Raw genomic sequence first — 16,812 nt, 5'->3', positions numbered from 1 at the left:
TTCAGTTAGAATCGTCTTCTGCTGCAGATTTGTTCGTTATAGAATTAATTATAGTTTCATCTGACATGTATTCGGCTGTAGGGCAATCATTGTCAGCACAAATCCACTCCTCCATATCATCAAGAGAAACGCCCATCTCAGGACCATGAGTCTGTACGAATTTCTCCCAAACAGCCTCGGCATTAATGACATCAGTTTCACTGAAACCTTCGAAGTCACTATCATCGTTGCTGTCTCTGTTACTGGTTTGCTTTACGTTTAAGGCAGCTCCAAGACCCTTAATCCAGCACCCCAGGTCTCTTGTAATCGATTTTTTTTTTAATGCAACAAACACTTCCCCAAGTTGTTGATCAAAACAAAGCTGGCATGTAATTAGGTTCTCACAGAAGTACTCACGGGTTTCGATGTGACGGTCGATTGACTCTTTTCATGTTTTCAATGAACAGAATATGTTGTGACTATAATGTTTACACTGAAACGGAATTAAAGGATTAGAACGTGACCTTCGCACAGGAAGACGTTTAATTGGTGTTTATTTCATTCTCTGTTGCCACCTGTTAGCATTTACCAGAAGTTTTCATTGATCGCTATTTCACCAGACTGTTTATTTACAGTATACTGACAACTATTTATCATAAAAACTTACATAATATATGATATCTTTAAACAGAGGTCTCGCTAGGATTTTAAAACTGGGTCTTTCTGCCTCTGAATTCAATCACTAAATATCAGTACATTTTCTCACTCGGCTGCCAATCAAAGCCTAGCTGTTGTATCATGTTTTTTTTTTTTTTTAATATACTCTTATAAAATGGCAACAGTACATCAAAGAGTCTTTCAGTCACTGAATTCTGTCATTGTAAATATCAGCACAGTTAACTGATCGACACATTTTCCCACAAAGCAGGTGGCTGAAACAGGACCGGCAAATCTTTGAATTTTCCCGCGCACCTATTACATGCGTACGGAGGACTCCCACCTCTGTGATTTTCTGCGTCCCAGATCAAAAATTGGCATCCAAATACGTGTAATTAAGCGTTTTCGAGATCTCTGAAATTAATTCTTCTTTAGAACTTGCAAATTTCAAAATATGGATTATATTTTTACGGGCATTAATCACCATTTTCGATGATAAAACGAGTAATGTATCAAGGTTTAATTTATCAATTCTTATCGTAATTTTTTCATGTTCAGCATATTTTAAAGATATTTTAAATACATTTTCTCTGGAAAAAATCGGGAGCCAAGACGGACACTGTGTTATAAGTGGGATCACGAGTTATCCGGGCATGAGTTATCGAGGGATTGGTGTACATTGAACTGGAGCCATTCATCAGAATGTAGCGTAGTGAACTAATTTTGTGTTTGGTTCTGGATCACATGCGTAGCCAGCAAAGGCTAGAGAGCTCTGTGTGTGTGTTTGTGTGCGTGTGCTCAGTTCTTTGTACTCTAAGCATGATCCAAGTAGCAGTGTTTTGAACTTCTTGAAGTTTCTGTAGTAAATACTGAGAAGAACCAGATAGAAGTGAATTAAAGGTGGCCAGTTTTGAAAGTACTAAGGAACATACAGTTGTTTAGTGTTATGAACAGAAAGAAAATTGCGAATGGAGCTGATGTGTCTCAGCTCCAGATATGCAGCCTTGATCATTACAGGTTAGTGTAATGAGAGTGTACTGTCAAGAATGACACCTAGGTTTTGTTCTGACAGTGTGTATTTAATGTTCGCATTGCTGACACTTAATGTTTGTGGTAAATGATGTGAATGAGACGGTCTTTGCATTGCCTTCAGGATGGCTTCAGTTTTATCATTATTCAACTGCAGCTTGTTACTTGTCATCCTTGACTCCACATTGTAAATGCACCTCTCTGTGCCTTGGATGGTATCTGCAACCTCAACTAGACAGCTAGATTTGTATATTTGAGTGTTATCAGCTTAAAATTCGTGGGACAACAGATGTCGATCTATGACACTTGAGAGTGGCTGAGTGTATGGAATGAAAAGAATGGGGTCAAGAACAGAGCCTTGTAGATTAACTATTCTCAGAAGGGCAGTTTCATTACTATGGTAAGGCCAATGTTTTTAAATGATTTGGGAGATGATAGCTTGAAGTTCAGACCCCACATGTGATCTAGGAGCACTGTTGGAACCATGCCTGAGGATGTCCTTTCATGTGTTCTCAAGGTATCCTGCAGAAAATACACTTAAAAACTCACCTTATATTGACTGTTTATCATGTCTTTTTTGCACTTCTTTGTGTTGCATTATTTTTATGCATTATTGTCATTATCACATTAAGTTTTATCTTTCTAAAATTTAAGTAGAAATCGTAAAATGGTTATTTTTTTGAAGACAGCCATGGGAAAAATAAATAATTCCCTTCTTTTTGTTTTGACAGGTGTCTGATGTGAGACTGTTTGGGGAAGAAGATATTGTACAGGATTTATATATCCTATTCTGTGAATGGCCAGAAGACCACACTCAAGTACTCATTTTTGGCCACAGGTTAGATGATATTCAATGAAGTTTAAACCCTGATCCCATGAATTAAATGCTATATCATGCTAATAAGCTGTAACTTGTTAGCTTTCTGCGTTTTAGTTTTGTCAAAAGTTGAATGCAGATTAGTTCAATACTCTTATTTCTCAATCTATTACATGATAATGTTAGAAAATAAACTCTGCCACTTCTCAAATCCAGCCGTCCTAGAAGGGAAATTTTTTGTGTCTTTCTCTTATAGATGTTATACAGACGATGATAAGAAACTTTCCATTCGTTTATGATTTTGATCTTATAGTCACATCCAGTATTCATACATGCCAATGATTATGCTTTTGATCTTATAGTCACATCCAGTATTCATACATGTCAATGATTATGCTTTTGATCTTATAATCACATTCAGTATTCATACATGCCAATGACTGTGCTTTTGATCTTATAGTCACATCCAGTATTTATACATTTCAGTGATTATGGTTTTGATCTTATCAACGATTATGCTTTTGATCTTACAGTCACATCCAGTATTCATACATGCCAGCAATTATGCTTTTGATCTTATAGTCACATCCAGTATTCATACATGCCAACAATTATGCTTTTGGCATGATCATTACACTCTTTTTCACGTAATTATACCTTATGTTTGCCTGTGTATGGATTACACCTTTTGTTAGATAAAAAGAATAAAGCAGTCCAGCTTTAATCCTGCACTTATTAATTGAAAATACTCTAAAAAAACAAAGACTGCTGTGTACTTTCATTATTTTCTATTTAACACAGCTGTTTGTGACACATTTCCAAGAAATCAGATGGGTTTCTTAAATATGGAAACTTTTCTCACAGATTTATTACATTTGATAAATATGTTCTGGTAGTTGACCAGTCTGTACTTTAAGTAAAGGATGCCAGATGTTAAGAAAAATGGGCTTATCGGTCAGTGTGACTCAGGATGGTATATGACTGAAAAATGTAATAGGAGAGGAATCTTTTTAAGCTTCAAAACATGTCAGATCAGAAAAATGACAAATCAATGGTGTTTACAAACTAAAAAGAAAATCAGAGTAATGTAATACAGCAATCAGGTTGAGCACATTGTCATATACATTGCAGAATTTGTGGACTTTATGATAATTTATCGAATGTTAGACATTAAAACTAGTTAAAGCCATTGTTTTATATAAATAATTTGTCAACATCATGGCCTTCCATTAGATTTAAAGTTGGAGGGATACAGGTAATTTTTTAAAATACAGTAATGGGTGTAATATGAAAGTAGCCAGGAATTACCTGGCTCTTGGCTGATAAGGAAAACACAACCTGTTTTGTGTTTTTATTTTGGTTCCCATCTACATGGATTTTGCCGATTTGTTACAAGAATTTTAACCAGCTGCAGATCCTGGTTAGTATAAAAAATAAATGTACATTTTTCATATAGTTCCCTTTAATTATTGTAAATAATATATAATTTAAACTTTTTTATGTACTTTTTTACGTTTATATTAGCAATATTTATGCTTATATCTCACTTGGAGTTGGTATGTATGAGCCTTATTAATACTGTTTTGTGTTTTTCTTGCAAACACTGCTTTTCTTTTCACTCATTATGAGCTTGAATCTGCATAAAACACTACATGACTATGATGACTTTCATCAGTGCCAGTCTGATCCCAGTATCAGTGTGTATTCTGGATTGATCCAGATGAAGTAGAACCTATGTCAGCCTTTATCCCAGCATTAGAGTGTATTCTGGATTGATCCCAGATGAAGTAGAATCTGTGTCAGTCTGATCCCATCATTAGAATGTATTCTGGATTGATCCCAGATGAAGTAGAATATGTGCCAGTCTGATCCCAGCATAAGACAGGGTTCGTACGGTCTTTGAAAGTTTGGGAAAAATAAGGTAGCATTTTCAAGGCCTTGAAAGTTTGGGAAAATTGAGCAGATTACCCTGAGGTCTTTGAAATAAACCCCCAAATTTTAATTTTTTTCCATAATCACAAATAAAATTGTCCAATGTTGTTAGATTCGGATGTATTGTCTGACTATACCAACCCGTTTGTTTGTACCCCCTACCGATTTCAAAAACGGAAACCTTTAAGGTGATAAAAAGTGCAAGGAACCTAGTAAATTCATTCATTGATTTATAATTTCTAACCTGATGGAGTAGAGTCGCTCTAATACATGCTTAACGGAAGTTTTCAATAAAATGGACATGCTTGAGATTCATTTCCAGTTCTTGGACAAGTACGTTTTCAGCAAAGGGTTGTGTGCACAACTACAGATGTACATGTGTCATCTGCTTCTGATATTTACAGTGCCGAATCAAGCAAGGAAAAGAATGACAACAACAAATTTGTCTTTCACATGGATTTAACAAGCGGTTTGATTTTTATGTTAATGTGTGCAAAGGGATATAATTCCAAACTCTCAGCGTTATGGTAATTTACTGGATTGTCTGGCAGTTACCGAATAGGATGAACTACGTCATTATGTTGTCAATGGAAATAAAGTAGCCCAAATTCAGTTGACTTAGTTCTGTGTACTTTTTATCACATTAAACATTTTCATTATTGAAATCGGTAGGGGGGTACAAACAAACAGGGATGTATAGTCAGGCTATAGTCAAGTTTTCTTGGTTTCTTTCTTTTAATGACCCATTCAGTTTCATTGCCACCTCAATAACAAACGAGCATTTGTTTGGCCATCCAAAGTTGCCCTTGGCGGCGACTTTAATAAGACATGCACTCTTCATCAAAGCAAGCCGGCTACACCCTTCATCAAAAAAAGTCAGCACTATTGACTAGAACAGATGACAGCTGTGATGAAGTGTATTATTCCATCCTTTCCAAAAGAAAGGAATATGTTGAACTTTGGAATGTTCTCCAGAAAATGGTGGTGTTTTCACATGGGTAGGCAACAGTATAGAGGGGATTTTCTGTCAACAAACAGGTATTTGTTGAGAACCTCAGCAGAGAAAGCCTCAGAGCTCAAAGGCTAATCATTGACACAATGAGAAAAGCATGTGGACGTTTGGAAATCGTCATTAGCATTGAAATGATGACATATGCCTCCTCTGCAAGACATAAGTACCATGCCTATCTGGATAAGAAGAAAGCAGAGGAGAAGGATGAGAAGAAAAACCAAAAAGGAAAGAAACGGGAGTTAGCCTTGGATGAAGTGGATGAACTTAAAGCCAGAAAGTTGTCTTGAAGCTGACATTGCTAGCCTACATGCTTCCTCTGTTCAGAAGGCAGAAGAAGCAGAGTTAAAAGACTCATTGTGCTTGTCACAGAGTCGAATGCTCTTAGAAGAAGAGCAGAGGAAAAGATGACAGTGGTGGCTTCGCTTTCCAGAATGATTGAAGAGGAAAAAACAGCAACTATAATAATGCATTTAAAGCAGTGCTGATGTCTGTTAAGAGAGCAATTTATTTTTTATTAAATCTGATGCATAAGTTATATATTTCTGAAATAACAGTGAATGTTAACCTATCTTCCACATCATAATAAAGCAATTTTAGGAAATAGTTTTAATTTCATCAATAATCAGTATTGTAGTATTTTGCATTCGTTGTTTCTCATATAACCTGTACACAAAATGTTAGCGAAAATAGGTCTTGGAAATCTATGCTTGTGGTCTTTGAAAGTTTGGGAAAAGTCTTTTAATTTATCATTCAGAGTTCAGTATGAACCCTGTAAGAGTTTGTTCTGGATTGATCCCAGATTAAGTTGGATCTGTACTAGGCTGATCTTAGCATAAGAGTGTATTCAGGATCGATCCCAGATGATGTAAAATCAGGGCCATTGCAAGCTGTGTGCAAGCAGCATGCCAGCACAGGGAGATTTTTTCAGAAGGGTGCCAAGTCTGAGAAGAGAAGCAGCACAAAAATCAGACAAGGGAGCTAAAATGAAATGTTTATTTTTTCTTCATATGAAAATCCTTTTTTTGGTAATAATATTCATCAGTTTATTTTGAGCACTCTCATATGCAAATGTTTTAATGATCGGGGGTGGGGTGAGGTGGGGTTGTGGGTGCCAAATGTCTGTTTCACCCAGGGCGCTGTTCTGCCTCATGCTGGCCTTGGGTAGAATTATGCTAGACTGATCTCAGCATGAATAATGTATACTGATGTCAAGTTACACGTATCCTAACTAAACTAATTTAAATATCAATGGACTTTGGTACAGATTCATATTGTGGCCTGGACTGATTCTAGTCTCCAAGACCTGTATTGTCTGGGTTGATCCCAAAGGTCTTGGGATAAGATAATGGTACAGAATATGAGTGTCCAATTGGGGAACAAGACCTAACCCATGGCAGACCCATGAAGACATATTAATACAGACTTAATCAAAGTACATAACATCTGGTGTATGGATGTACATTATATGGCCCACAATGTACAGAACAGATTTGTCATGTCGTGGGTGGCAGCAGGCAAGTACAAACACAGAAAATGATGAGACTCAAAACATGTTGTATCTTTGAAAGTGAAATTGATGATGTGGTACTACCTGCATAGCATCGAATTTGATTGGATTTTTGAAAGCTGATTGCAATGATAATAAGAGGGATTCTGGTCATGTAGTTGTCAGTTCAAAATGTGCATGTGTTCAGGTTGTCAAGTCAGATGTGCAGATGTTCAAGTTCTCAATTCAGATGTGCAGATAATCAAGTTGTTGATTCAAAAGTTTCTTTGCAGAGTCTGCAATGAATTGTGTCAGAAATAAACTTCTATACTCAAATATCCTTTTTCAGACCGTATCCTGTTAGTGCACACTCAGATGTTGCACACTGAGTATGAAGATGACCAGTGTCCTCAAAGTTTGAATCAGATATCTTCTATGCCAACAGTAACCACAGTTGCTCATGAGCTAGCACAATTGTGGCTGCTCCTATTTGAAAAGAATGGTCTGAATAATTTTGTTTAACCCAGCCAAAACATGTTAAGTATGAAATAGTCATCTAATGAACAGATTTTCCATATAATCCAGGACTCTAATTGATTATCTGAGCTTTTTAATTGAACAGTGTTTTTTTTGGTACCGTAAGTATACACGGTAGTTTGTCAGACTCTTGTAAAGTTTCTTATGATCAGCCTGTTGGTAATAAGGCCCCCACCCCCAAAATATGTTTCATGACTGCCCTTGTTTTTTGTTGCCAACCCTAGCACATTTTTCTCCTTTGAATACATTCCCCAATCACAGTACATTTGAATATTAGTCTGCTACCTTGTGAATCCAGCCCTACTAAAGATAAAAAATGTCTTATCCTGTCTATTTTTAGATAGACAAAGTGCAGTAACTCTTGCCTATTACCTCCCTTTGAAACCACCAGGTGTTGCCAGTTTTTAGCTTTGCTGTGTGCTAAGACACACGCAATGCAATAGCCTGTGACAATCCAACCCTTTTTTGTGTTCCTTTTGACCCGTCCAACGTTCTTTTTGCATTTTTGGTATAGATCTATTGATCTTCTGCAGGTTACTTGCTTTACTTTACAATTTTGGCCAATATTTTGAGAAATTTGTTACTTGTTGGGACTTTGTCTTGTAGGACCACTGTCCAACCACCCTATCATTGCCCTTACATGAGGTCATGATGAGTTAGTGTACATTTGACTATTCGCTTACCCTGTCCATTAAGAAGCTTTTAATAGTGAAATTCTGTAGTGCTGCTTAATAATTATGCTTAGTTTATTCATATTTCATGATGTTTTGATAGAATTATGGTTTAATTATTAACTAAGCAGTCAGCATAAGTTTAAAACAGAGCCATATGTTTCTGATAAGACATTTCACTGATCTGTTAGTCATGACAGTGATTTTAGTGAAGTTTCAACAAAATATCAATTAAACATTCTATGTGCAGCTTTAGAGCATGGAAGTCTACCATAACTCCTGTTTTGTTTATTTTTCTGTTAAGCAGCATCTGTAATATGTATTCCACAAAAAGTGAAATATAGATTGGAGTATACCAAAAATTGACCTTGCATTCAGCCTGCAAATATCGATGTACATTATACTTTTTGTACACTTGTATGCTGTGAATTTTAGAATTGAGAATGTGCACAGAGACTCATATTGTTGCTTACAATTTACCTGTCATACCTGTATTATAAAATAATATTATATAGTACATGTATGACAGATAAATTGTAAGCAACGATATGAGACCCCATGGGCATGTGGCAGAACGTTGTGAAAAAGCTCACAGCTTGCGAAATGCACATAGATATTGGAAAAAAGAAGAATACTCAGAAGATTTCCGCTCTGGAGAACTTTAAGCCACCTACTCAAGTCCTGCAAGCTACTGATGCTGAAAAGCATTGTTTGTGAGTTTTCTTGTTGAACATAACCTGCATTTCACAGTTGAGATCAGCAACAGTGAAAGTGAAAGGGTATTTCCTCATGTAAGGAAAAATAAGACAAACTTTAGTGCCTCTATAGATGATGAAAACTTGCAACAATTTTATTCACCAAGATTAAACATCATGCAAAAACCCTGAACAATTTTTAAAACAAATTTACCATAGCACAGTTAAGGAAGTTCAAATCTGCCACATCATCATATCATGGCAAATAGCGTGAAATTTGAGTATATCAATAAATTTGATTGCAGATAAATTTGTACTTGTAATCAGTGTAAATAATGTTTTATTTTTATTTTGGGATTTTCATTTAAGGCAGTACTGACCATCAAATTGGATGGAGCTAGTGTCATGGTATAATTTTTCACTGTGTTTAAAATTCACTAATTTTTATCCCACTTTTCATTAATTGCGAGTCTGGAGGGTTGGCAGCTCTGGATAACAGTCCTCTTTCAGTCCGATAAGGTGGGGATCTATCTCCTCAAACAGAGAGGTACCAAACCACTCATCCAGTTTGTTCTGACTTGGAATTTTCTACTGGGGTGCAACAACCTCCATATCAACATACAAATCACCTTCTGGCTGTATCAATAGCCTGGTTGAGAATCAGTCATTGTCCTTCACATGCAATGGACCATCTATCGATTGGTTGTCATTTGGATTTATGCACTTCAAGGGCATCCAGTGATTGACCTTTTGGCGACGAGGTGGCAAAAGCTACCCACCTTCATCTCCCCAGTTCAGGATATAACAGCTTTGGTCAAGGGATGTACTGTCAGCCATTTGAGAGGGGTTGTGGGCCTCTGCCAGTCCTCCTAAAGTGCTATAGTTATGAGTCCGAATTGCAAGATGATTCTGTATGCCCCTCTTTTCAGGGACAAGCCCTGTATAACTGATCTACTTTTCCTAATGATAATTCATCCAGGAAGATTCTGGCCAACCTGAATTGAACGCCCTCTTCTACATGGTCTGCTCTTACCAGGACAGCCTTGCAAATTAGACAGCTCTGACCTTCATTTGTGGAGAGAATCCTGAGAGTATCAAACTATTATCCATCTGTATGCCTCTATCGCTCAATTGGCCAACTTCTCTGGCTCTGTTCTTGGAAGACAAACAGTTGGACTTCAGTCACTACCAAAGGCTACCACTCCATGATATTGGACATATTTCAGCATCTTGGCAATGTGTTTGGACAGGATAGAGACCTGTTGGATCTTTTAGACAATATTGATCTCTTTGACCAATATCCCTTTTTTGTCTCCAAAGGGGTCCAGTCTGCCCTTAAGCACTACTTGAAACAGACATGGCATGCACAACATATCTTCCTTTCGGTCAAGGCAGGAAAACAATACATCACCCCTCAAGCCCTTGCTTCTGACTGAAATGGGTTATATGCTTGGCGTACTCTGACGTCTCTCAAGATTGAAGTTACTTCATGAGGATTACAGCTCACAGGATTAGAGCCATTTTTGTGAGCCTCGCTTTTGAATGCAGCATCTCAATCTGAGATATTTAGAAACTGCTGGATGGCATGCAGAGTCTATCTTCTCAAGTTTTTGCTGCTGAGCTTTAGCGCTGCAGAGACAAATGTTGGAGCTTGTAGGGCCAGTGGCAGCAGCACAGATGGCCAACAGACCCAATTATATCAATCAACACAGCCTGTTAGCTTTGGTGGATTCACCAAGGAAAAATTTTGTAGGTGAGAAGAACTTCATCTTCTCAACCAGATGAGAGTCTTAGATCAAGGAATCACAGGCTGTTTTGCTTGTGCTATTAGGAAAATGGGTTATCCTTCATATGGGAAATTACCACTTATCCCCAAGAAGGATACCTGAGATAGAGGTCTGATGCTCAGCATCCCCTCCTATTACTTATTCTCCTAACGTAATGTGATTGGGGAAGATATTTGAAGGAGAAAGGCTATCTTTCAATAAATTAAGTTTCTCTGAAAATACTTAACCAATCACATTTTTCGTCTTAAGTAGGGCTGGATTCGCGAGGCAGCAGGCCAATATTCCTAATGTAATGTTATTGGGTAAGAATTCTTGGAGGAACATAATTTATGTAAACATTAGCTTTCCCATTTGGGTAAAAAAAAATTTTAAAAATGTATTCAGAATTATTCAAGGTGAGTGAATCTTGACATTCATTTGTTGTGCTGCCAACATGTTATGGAGCAGTTTAATCTTTTATGTTAGGAATTACAGCTCTGACCATATCTCTTGCAAATGTGAGCATTTTTGTTGATGTATTCCTTAGGCTTTAAATAACATCTGGTGTATGGATGGCCACCTATCTGTTGCAGGCGAGGTAATCTGCCAGAGTTTATTCCCTTTGTATGGGATATATGTAGGAAAAATTACATTTTTCATCTTTCTAGTAAGGTTGGATTAGACAGGTGGCAGAGTTATATCCTGACAGTAATGTATTCAGGTATTCTTGTCGAAACATAATATACTGTAACATATCCTGTTGCAATAATAATTAGAAAATCATGTCCTGGAACAGACAATGGTCACAAGGAGTTTGAGTTGGAAAGCATTGACTTGCAGTAGCAAGTATTTTTCAGTTTCTTTCACAATTGATAGGTTTGTGTGTGTGTGAAGGGGTGGTTGTTACGTGTCTTTAACACCATTTTTCAGCACTTGATGGCCTGTACATGACAGCCAGTATATTTGATGGAGGAAGAACCTGTCTTTTATTGTTTGGTAAAAGCTGGCAATGTTTCACGTAAAACAATACCCATAATTTTACTAGTTGTACCCTTAAATAGTATTTTTAAATGTTTTTTTTTCTTCACAAATCTTGTTTTTCATAGATTTTCAAATGTTTGATTTTATCTTCCAGTGTATATAGCAGGGACCAAGAAAGTAGGCAGTCATACCTCACAATCACAGCAGTGCCTTCACTTTCTCCATGTGCTGCATGCAAGGAGCTAAATTCTGGTCAGTATTAGCTTCTATTGCCATTAAGCCTTATAAGACATTCAGCTAGACCCACATGAACACAGACAGTCCTCCAATTGCTGAAAGAACTTATTAATAGGAACAATGACTACAGTCCCAAATCACAGAAAACCAAGCCTTTTACTGTTTAAATAGAATCAACAGAAAGGCAAAATTTTTGATAATGAATGTTAAACTTAAGAAATGTGGGTGAACATTTAGCACAGAAGTGATTGATATTGTTAGTTTAATATAGTAACAGTTTGATGAATGGACAGTGAGCAATGATGTTGCTTTTTTTATAGAAAAGAATGTGGAAAGTCCATGGTAAATGTTATTAACTGTCCAGCACAGTACAGTAAATTGGAGGGACATTCTTAATCCATTCATTGTGAAGTTTGCTGGCTATAGTTAGAATCAGAAATGTATACTCTGGAAAATAGCCCTTTGTAATTATTTTTCATGTGCATAATTAAATATGACTTAGGTTTATAAACATGACAACATCTATTTAATGTTAAAATTGGCATAGGTTAAACACGTTTCACATTTTTGTGAGCTTTTATGTTTTTCATATATTCATAAATAGCATTTAACATTTCTGCAGCATGTGTTACATTTTATATGATTTATTTATTTAAAGCTAATTATATTTTGCATATGTAATGCACTGTAGCCTCTCCGTTACTCAAAGCTAATTATGTTTTACATATGTAGTGCACTGCAACCTCTCAGTTACTCAAAGCTAATTATGTTTTACGTATGTAGTGCACTGCAACCTCTCAGTTACTTAAAGCTAATTATGTTTTACATATGTAATGCACTGCAACCCCTCAGTTACTCAAAGCTAATTATGTTTTACATATGTAGTGCACTGCAACTCTCAGTTACTTAAAGCTAATTATGTTTTACATATGTAATGCACTGCAACCCCTCAGTTACTCAAAGCCAATTATGTTTTACATATGTAGTGCACTGCAGCCTCTCAGTTACTCAAAGCTGATTATGTTTTACATATGTTGTGCACTGCAACCTCTCAGTTACTAAAAGTTAATTATGTTTTACATATGTAGTGCACTGCAGCCTCTCAGTTACTCAAAGCTAATTATGTTTTACATATGTAGTGCACTGCAGCCTCTCCATTACTCAAGGCTAATTATGTTTTACATATGTAGTAACTGCAACCTCTCTGTTACTCAAAGCTAATTATATTTTGCTTACATAGTGCACTGCAGTCTCTCCTTTACTCAAAGCTAATTATATTTTGCATATATAGTGCACTGCAACCTCTCGGTTACTCAAAGTTAATTATGTTTTAAATATGTAATGCACTGCAACCTCTCAGATACTCAAAGCTAATTATGTTTTACATATGTAGTGCACTGCAGCCTCTCAGTTACTCAAAGTTAATTATGTTTTACATATGTAGTGCACTGCAACCTCTCCATTACTCAAGGCTAATTATGTTTTACATATGTAGTGCACTGCAGCCTCTCCGTTACTCAAGGCTAATTATATTTTGCATATATAGTGCACTGCAACCTCTCAGTTACTCAAAGCTAATTATGTTTTACATATGTAATGCACTGCAGCCTATCAGTTACTCAATGCTAATTATGATTTACATATGTAGTGCACTGCAACCTCTCTGTTACTCAAAGCTAATTATGTTTTGCGTATGTAGTGCACTGCAGCCTCTCCTTTACTCAAAGCTAATTATGTTTTACATATGTAGTGCACTGCAACCCCTCAGTTACTCAAAGCTAATTGTGTTTTGCATATGTATTGCACTGCAAGCTCTCATTTACTCAAAGGGGTGAAATAACTTGTGGCTGCTGTGAAAGGAGATGTTGCTTTGGGGAGTTTAACATGCATGTTGAAGGTATAAGCAAGGACAATCAGATACTGGCTAGATATGGGAGGTTGATGAGAGGTCACCATTATGGCTAAACATTGGAGGTTGATGACAGGTAACCATTATAGCTAGATATGTAGGGTTGATGAGAGGTAACCATTATAGCTAGATATAGAAGGTTTATGACAGGTAACCATTATGACTAGATACGGGAGGTCAATGACGGGTAACCATTATGGCTAGATGCAGGGGGTTGATGAGAAGTGACCATTATAGCTTGTTATAAGAGATCAATGAGAGGAAGCCATTATGGATATATGTGGGAGGTTAATGAGAAGTGGCCATTATGGAAGGGTAAGATTGCACATACATTGTCCCCTTACAACATGGTATAGTCATGTTTTATCATTTTATGCATATCACTGCATAGTGCACCTTAAATTGTGTTATCATTTTATGCATCCAACTGCACAGTGCTCGTTTGCTTTTTATGGAGATCACTTCATGACTCCAATAATAGTGTGATAAATAAGGATGTTTAAAACATACAGCACTGCTTTTCAGTACTCATTCAACTCATTGTCTAATAGCCAAACAGCAGTGCCACTAAGTGGTTGAAAACAACTAAATTCTTCCTGACTCATTGTTCAGTCTAATAAGAGTACTACAAAACAGCACCACTAAGTGTCTGAAAATGGTTATATTTTACCCGGTTCATTGTTCAGTCTAATAAGAGTACTACAAAGCAGCACCACTAAGTGTCTGAAAATGGTTATATTTTACCCTGCTCATTGTTCAGTCTAATAAGAGTACTACAAAACAGCACCACTAAGTGTCTGAAAATGGTTATATTTTACCCGGTTCATTGTTCAGTCTAATAAGAGTACTACAAAGCAGCACCACTAAGTGTCTGAAAATGGTTATATTTTACCCTGCTCATTGTTCAGTCTAATAAGAGTACTACAAAACAGCACCACTAAGTGTCTGAAAATGGTTATATTTTTCCCGGCTCATTGTTCAGTTTAATAAGATAACCACACATCTGTGCTAATAAGTGGGTGAAAATTATTAGATTCTTCCGAATTAATTTTTCAGTCTAATACGATAACTGCTCAACAATGCCACTGATTGGCTGAAAATAGTTAGATTTCTCACAACTCATTGTTGATTCTAATAAAATAGAAACACAACAGTGCCACAAAGTGGCTGAGAATGCTTTGATTCTTCCCAACTAATAAGTCTAACAAGATAACCACACAACAGTGTGACTAAGTGACTGAAAATTATGAAATTATTCACAACTCTGGCATTATCTAAAGATACCTATTTGACAGCTGTCTGCAAATATCTTGATGCTCTCTGGAAATACAATTGATCACATGACCTTAATTAACAGAATCTTGTGAAAACTCTTTGTAAAAGATTCTTGATACTTTTTCATTGCACAGTATTATTCTCACTAGGCACCTCTCATATTATGCCCAGTTAGTACACCCTGTTTACTGCAAAGCTTACTTTTGTCCAGCCATTTGTCATCAGTAATAAACATTATTTCACAGAATCATAATTCAGTATATTTTCAGTACCTCAACACTAATATCAGGTTAGCCTTTTATCATACCTGCCAACCTCGCTGATGGTGTTGGGGGTGTTTGAGACTCAAAAAGTGTGTTCTGATATCTTGAAGGTGAGGGGGAGGGAGATTAGTGTACGAGACCCCAAATAGTGACAGTGTAAAAGTGAGAATATATTATCTTCTCATATAAGTCTGTAGTTAATGACTTGAAATCGGGATTTCTTTTCGAACCAGATTGCCGTTTTTCTTTTTCAGCTAATATAATGGATCTAATATTTTTTCTGTTTCCTTTTACAAATCAGAGAAGAGTATATTTTTTCAAGCTATTTGGATATTTGGAATTTTTTTATATAGAAAATCCCAGCACCCCCTCACCTTAATTGGTTGGTCTCTTAGCATTGTCAGATATCACCACCATACAGTCATACATATATATACATACGCTCACATAATCATAACCACACAGACTGGGTGGCATTGCTGTGTTGAAATGATGTACGCTCCAAAATACTTCTCTTGCTGCAGTGCTTCATAAAGTCAAACTCCATCGTCCAGGTTCATCCTTCCCTTACACATTTTGAATTTTGCTTTAAAACAAAATTTATCATACTTCTATGCTATTCCAACTACTGAAACAAGACATGGAGTAAAATGCAATTTCAGAGAAATATTCCATCCCCATATCGCTTGAATTTTTTTCTTCTTCAGATTTGTGGGAAACAGTTTCTAAGATCCATTATATTAATTGAAAAGAATTAATTAGGTAAAAGAAACAAAAATTATCTGATTTGAAAGAAAATCCCAAATGCACCCCCACCCTCATTGAATTGATCAGTTCCTAATTGTAAATTAATTGGGTTGTACCATTTTGTGCACTCTTCCAATGCAAAGTAGCCTGATGGGTTCCTTTACAGAAGATTCAAAACATGTCATCAACATATCTATTGTCTTCTGATTAAGGTCATCTTTTCAGTCATGACAGTAACTGTATAAACTTCCCTGAGTTGATTCAGGTTTGCAGATATGTAATGTGGTTTTCAAGAAAGGTCTATTATTTTTTTTGTAAGATGAATACAAATTGTGATTTTCTAAAGTGTCTGGGTGGTGGTTAGGAGTAACAAATCATGTTTTCTATTGGACATATGTTCTGGCAGGTATGCTGTATCTATAAGAAACTATTGCAAAGCATTGTAAACAAGATTGAATTAATTTGCCATTCAGGTTTGGTTTTTGAATCAATGCATTTATAACTTGATGTTTATTGTTATACTTCAGAAAAAATGTTTGATAGCCACTACTGGCTGAGACAACACAGAAATAATTTAAATATCAAACACTGTGCTTTTTTTGAATGATGATGAGAACTGGTTACTATGGAGAACTGATAAGACACAAGTAGAGAAGACTTGTATTATTTTAGGCATAGACTTCAAATTTACATTTTTGCTTTAAGTCACTTCACTTTTTCATTAGCTTGTTCATGTAGCAGTTAAATAACATTTTCATCTTGAGGAATACTAACTGCTGGCAGAAATAGGTCATAGTGACTTGCTTCCAGGTTAGGATT

At 36.3% G+C, this 16,812-nt stretch overlaps 1 protein-coding gene across 1 annotated transcript in view; it reads left to right on the top strand.

Annotated features, from left to right (window-relative positions):
• The window catches only part of LOC149808299 (DDB1- and CUL4-associated factor 15-like), an 84,508-nt gene that overhangs the window by 13,479 nt on the left and 54,217 nt on the right, over nucleotides 1-16,812 (top strand). Inside the window, exons 4-5 of the mRNA XM_089975761.1 lie at nucleotides 2,397-2,503; nucleotides 11,717-11,814. Of these exons, the coding sequence (XP_089831887.1) occupies nucleotides 2,397-2,503; nucleotides 11,717-11,814 (205 nt within the window). The remainder of the gene's footprint in view (nucleotides 1-2,396; nucleotides 2,504-11,716; nucleotides 11,815-16,812) is intronic.

Source organism: Sinohyriopsis cumingii, chromosome 1, assembly GCF_028554795.1.
Source record: "Sinohyriopsis cumingii isolate HCF-2022 chromosome 1, ASM2855479v2, whole genome shotgun sequence".
Classification (NCBI taxonomy): Eukaryota; Metazoa; Mollusca; class Bivalvia; order Unionida; family Unionidae; genus Sinohyriopsis; species Sinohyriopsis cumingii.
The sequence above is the reverse complement of the archived record's forward strand: the minus strand, read 5'-3'. Positions and strand labels throughout refer to the sequence as shown.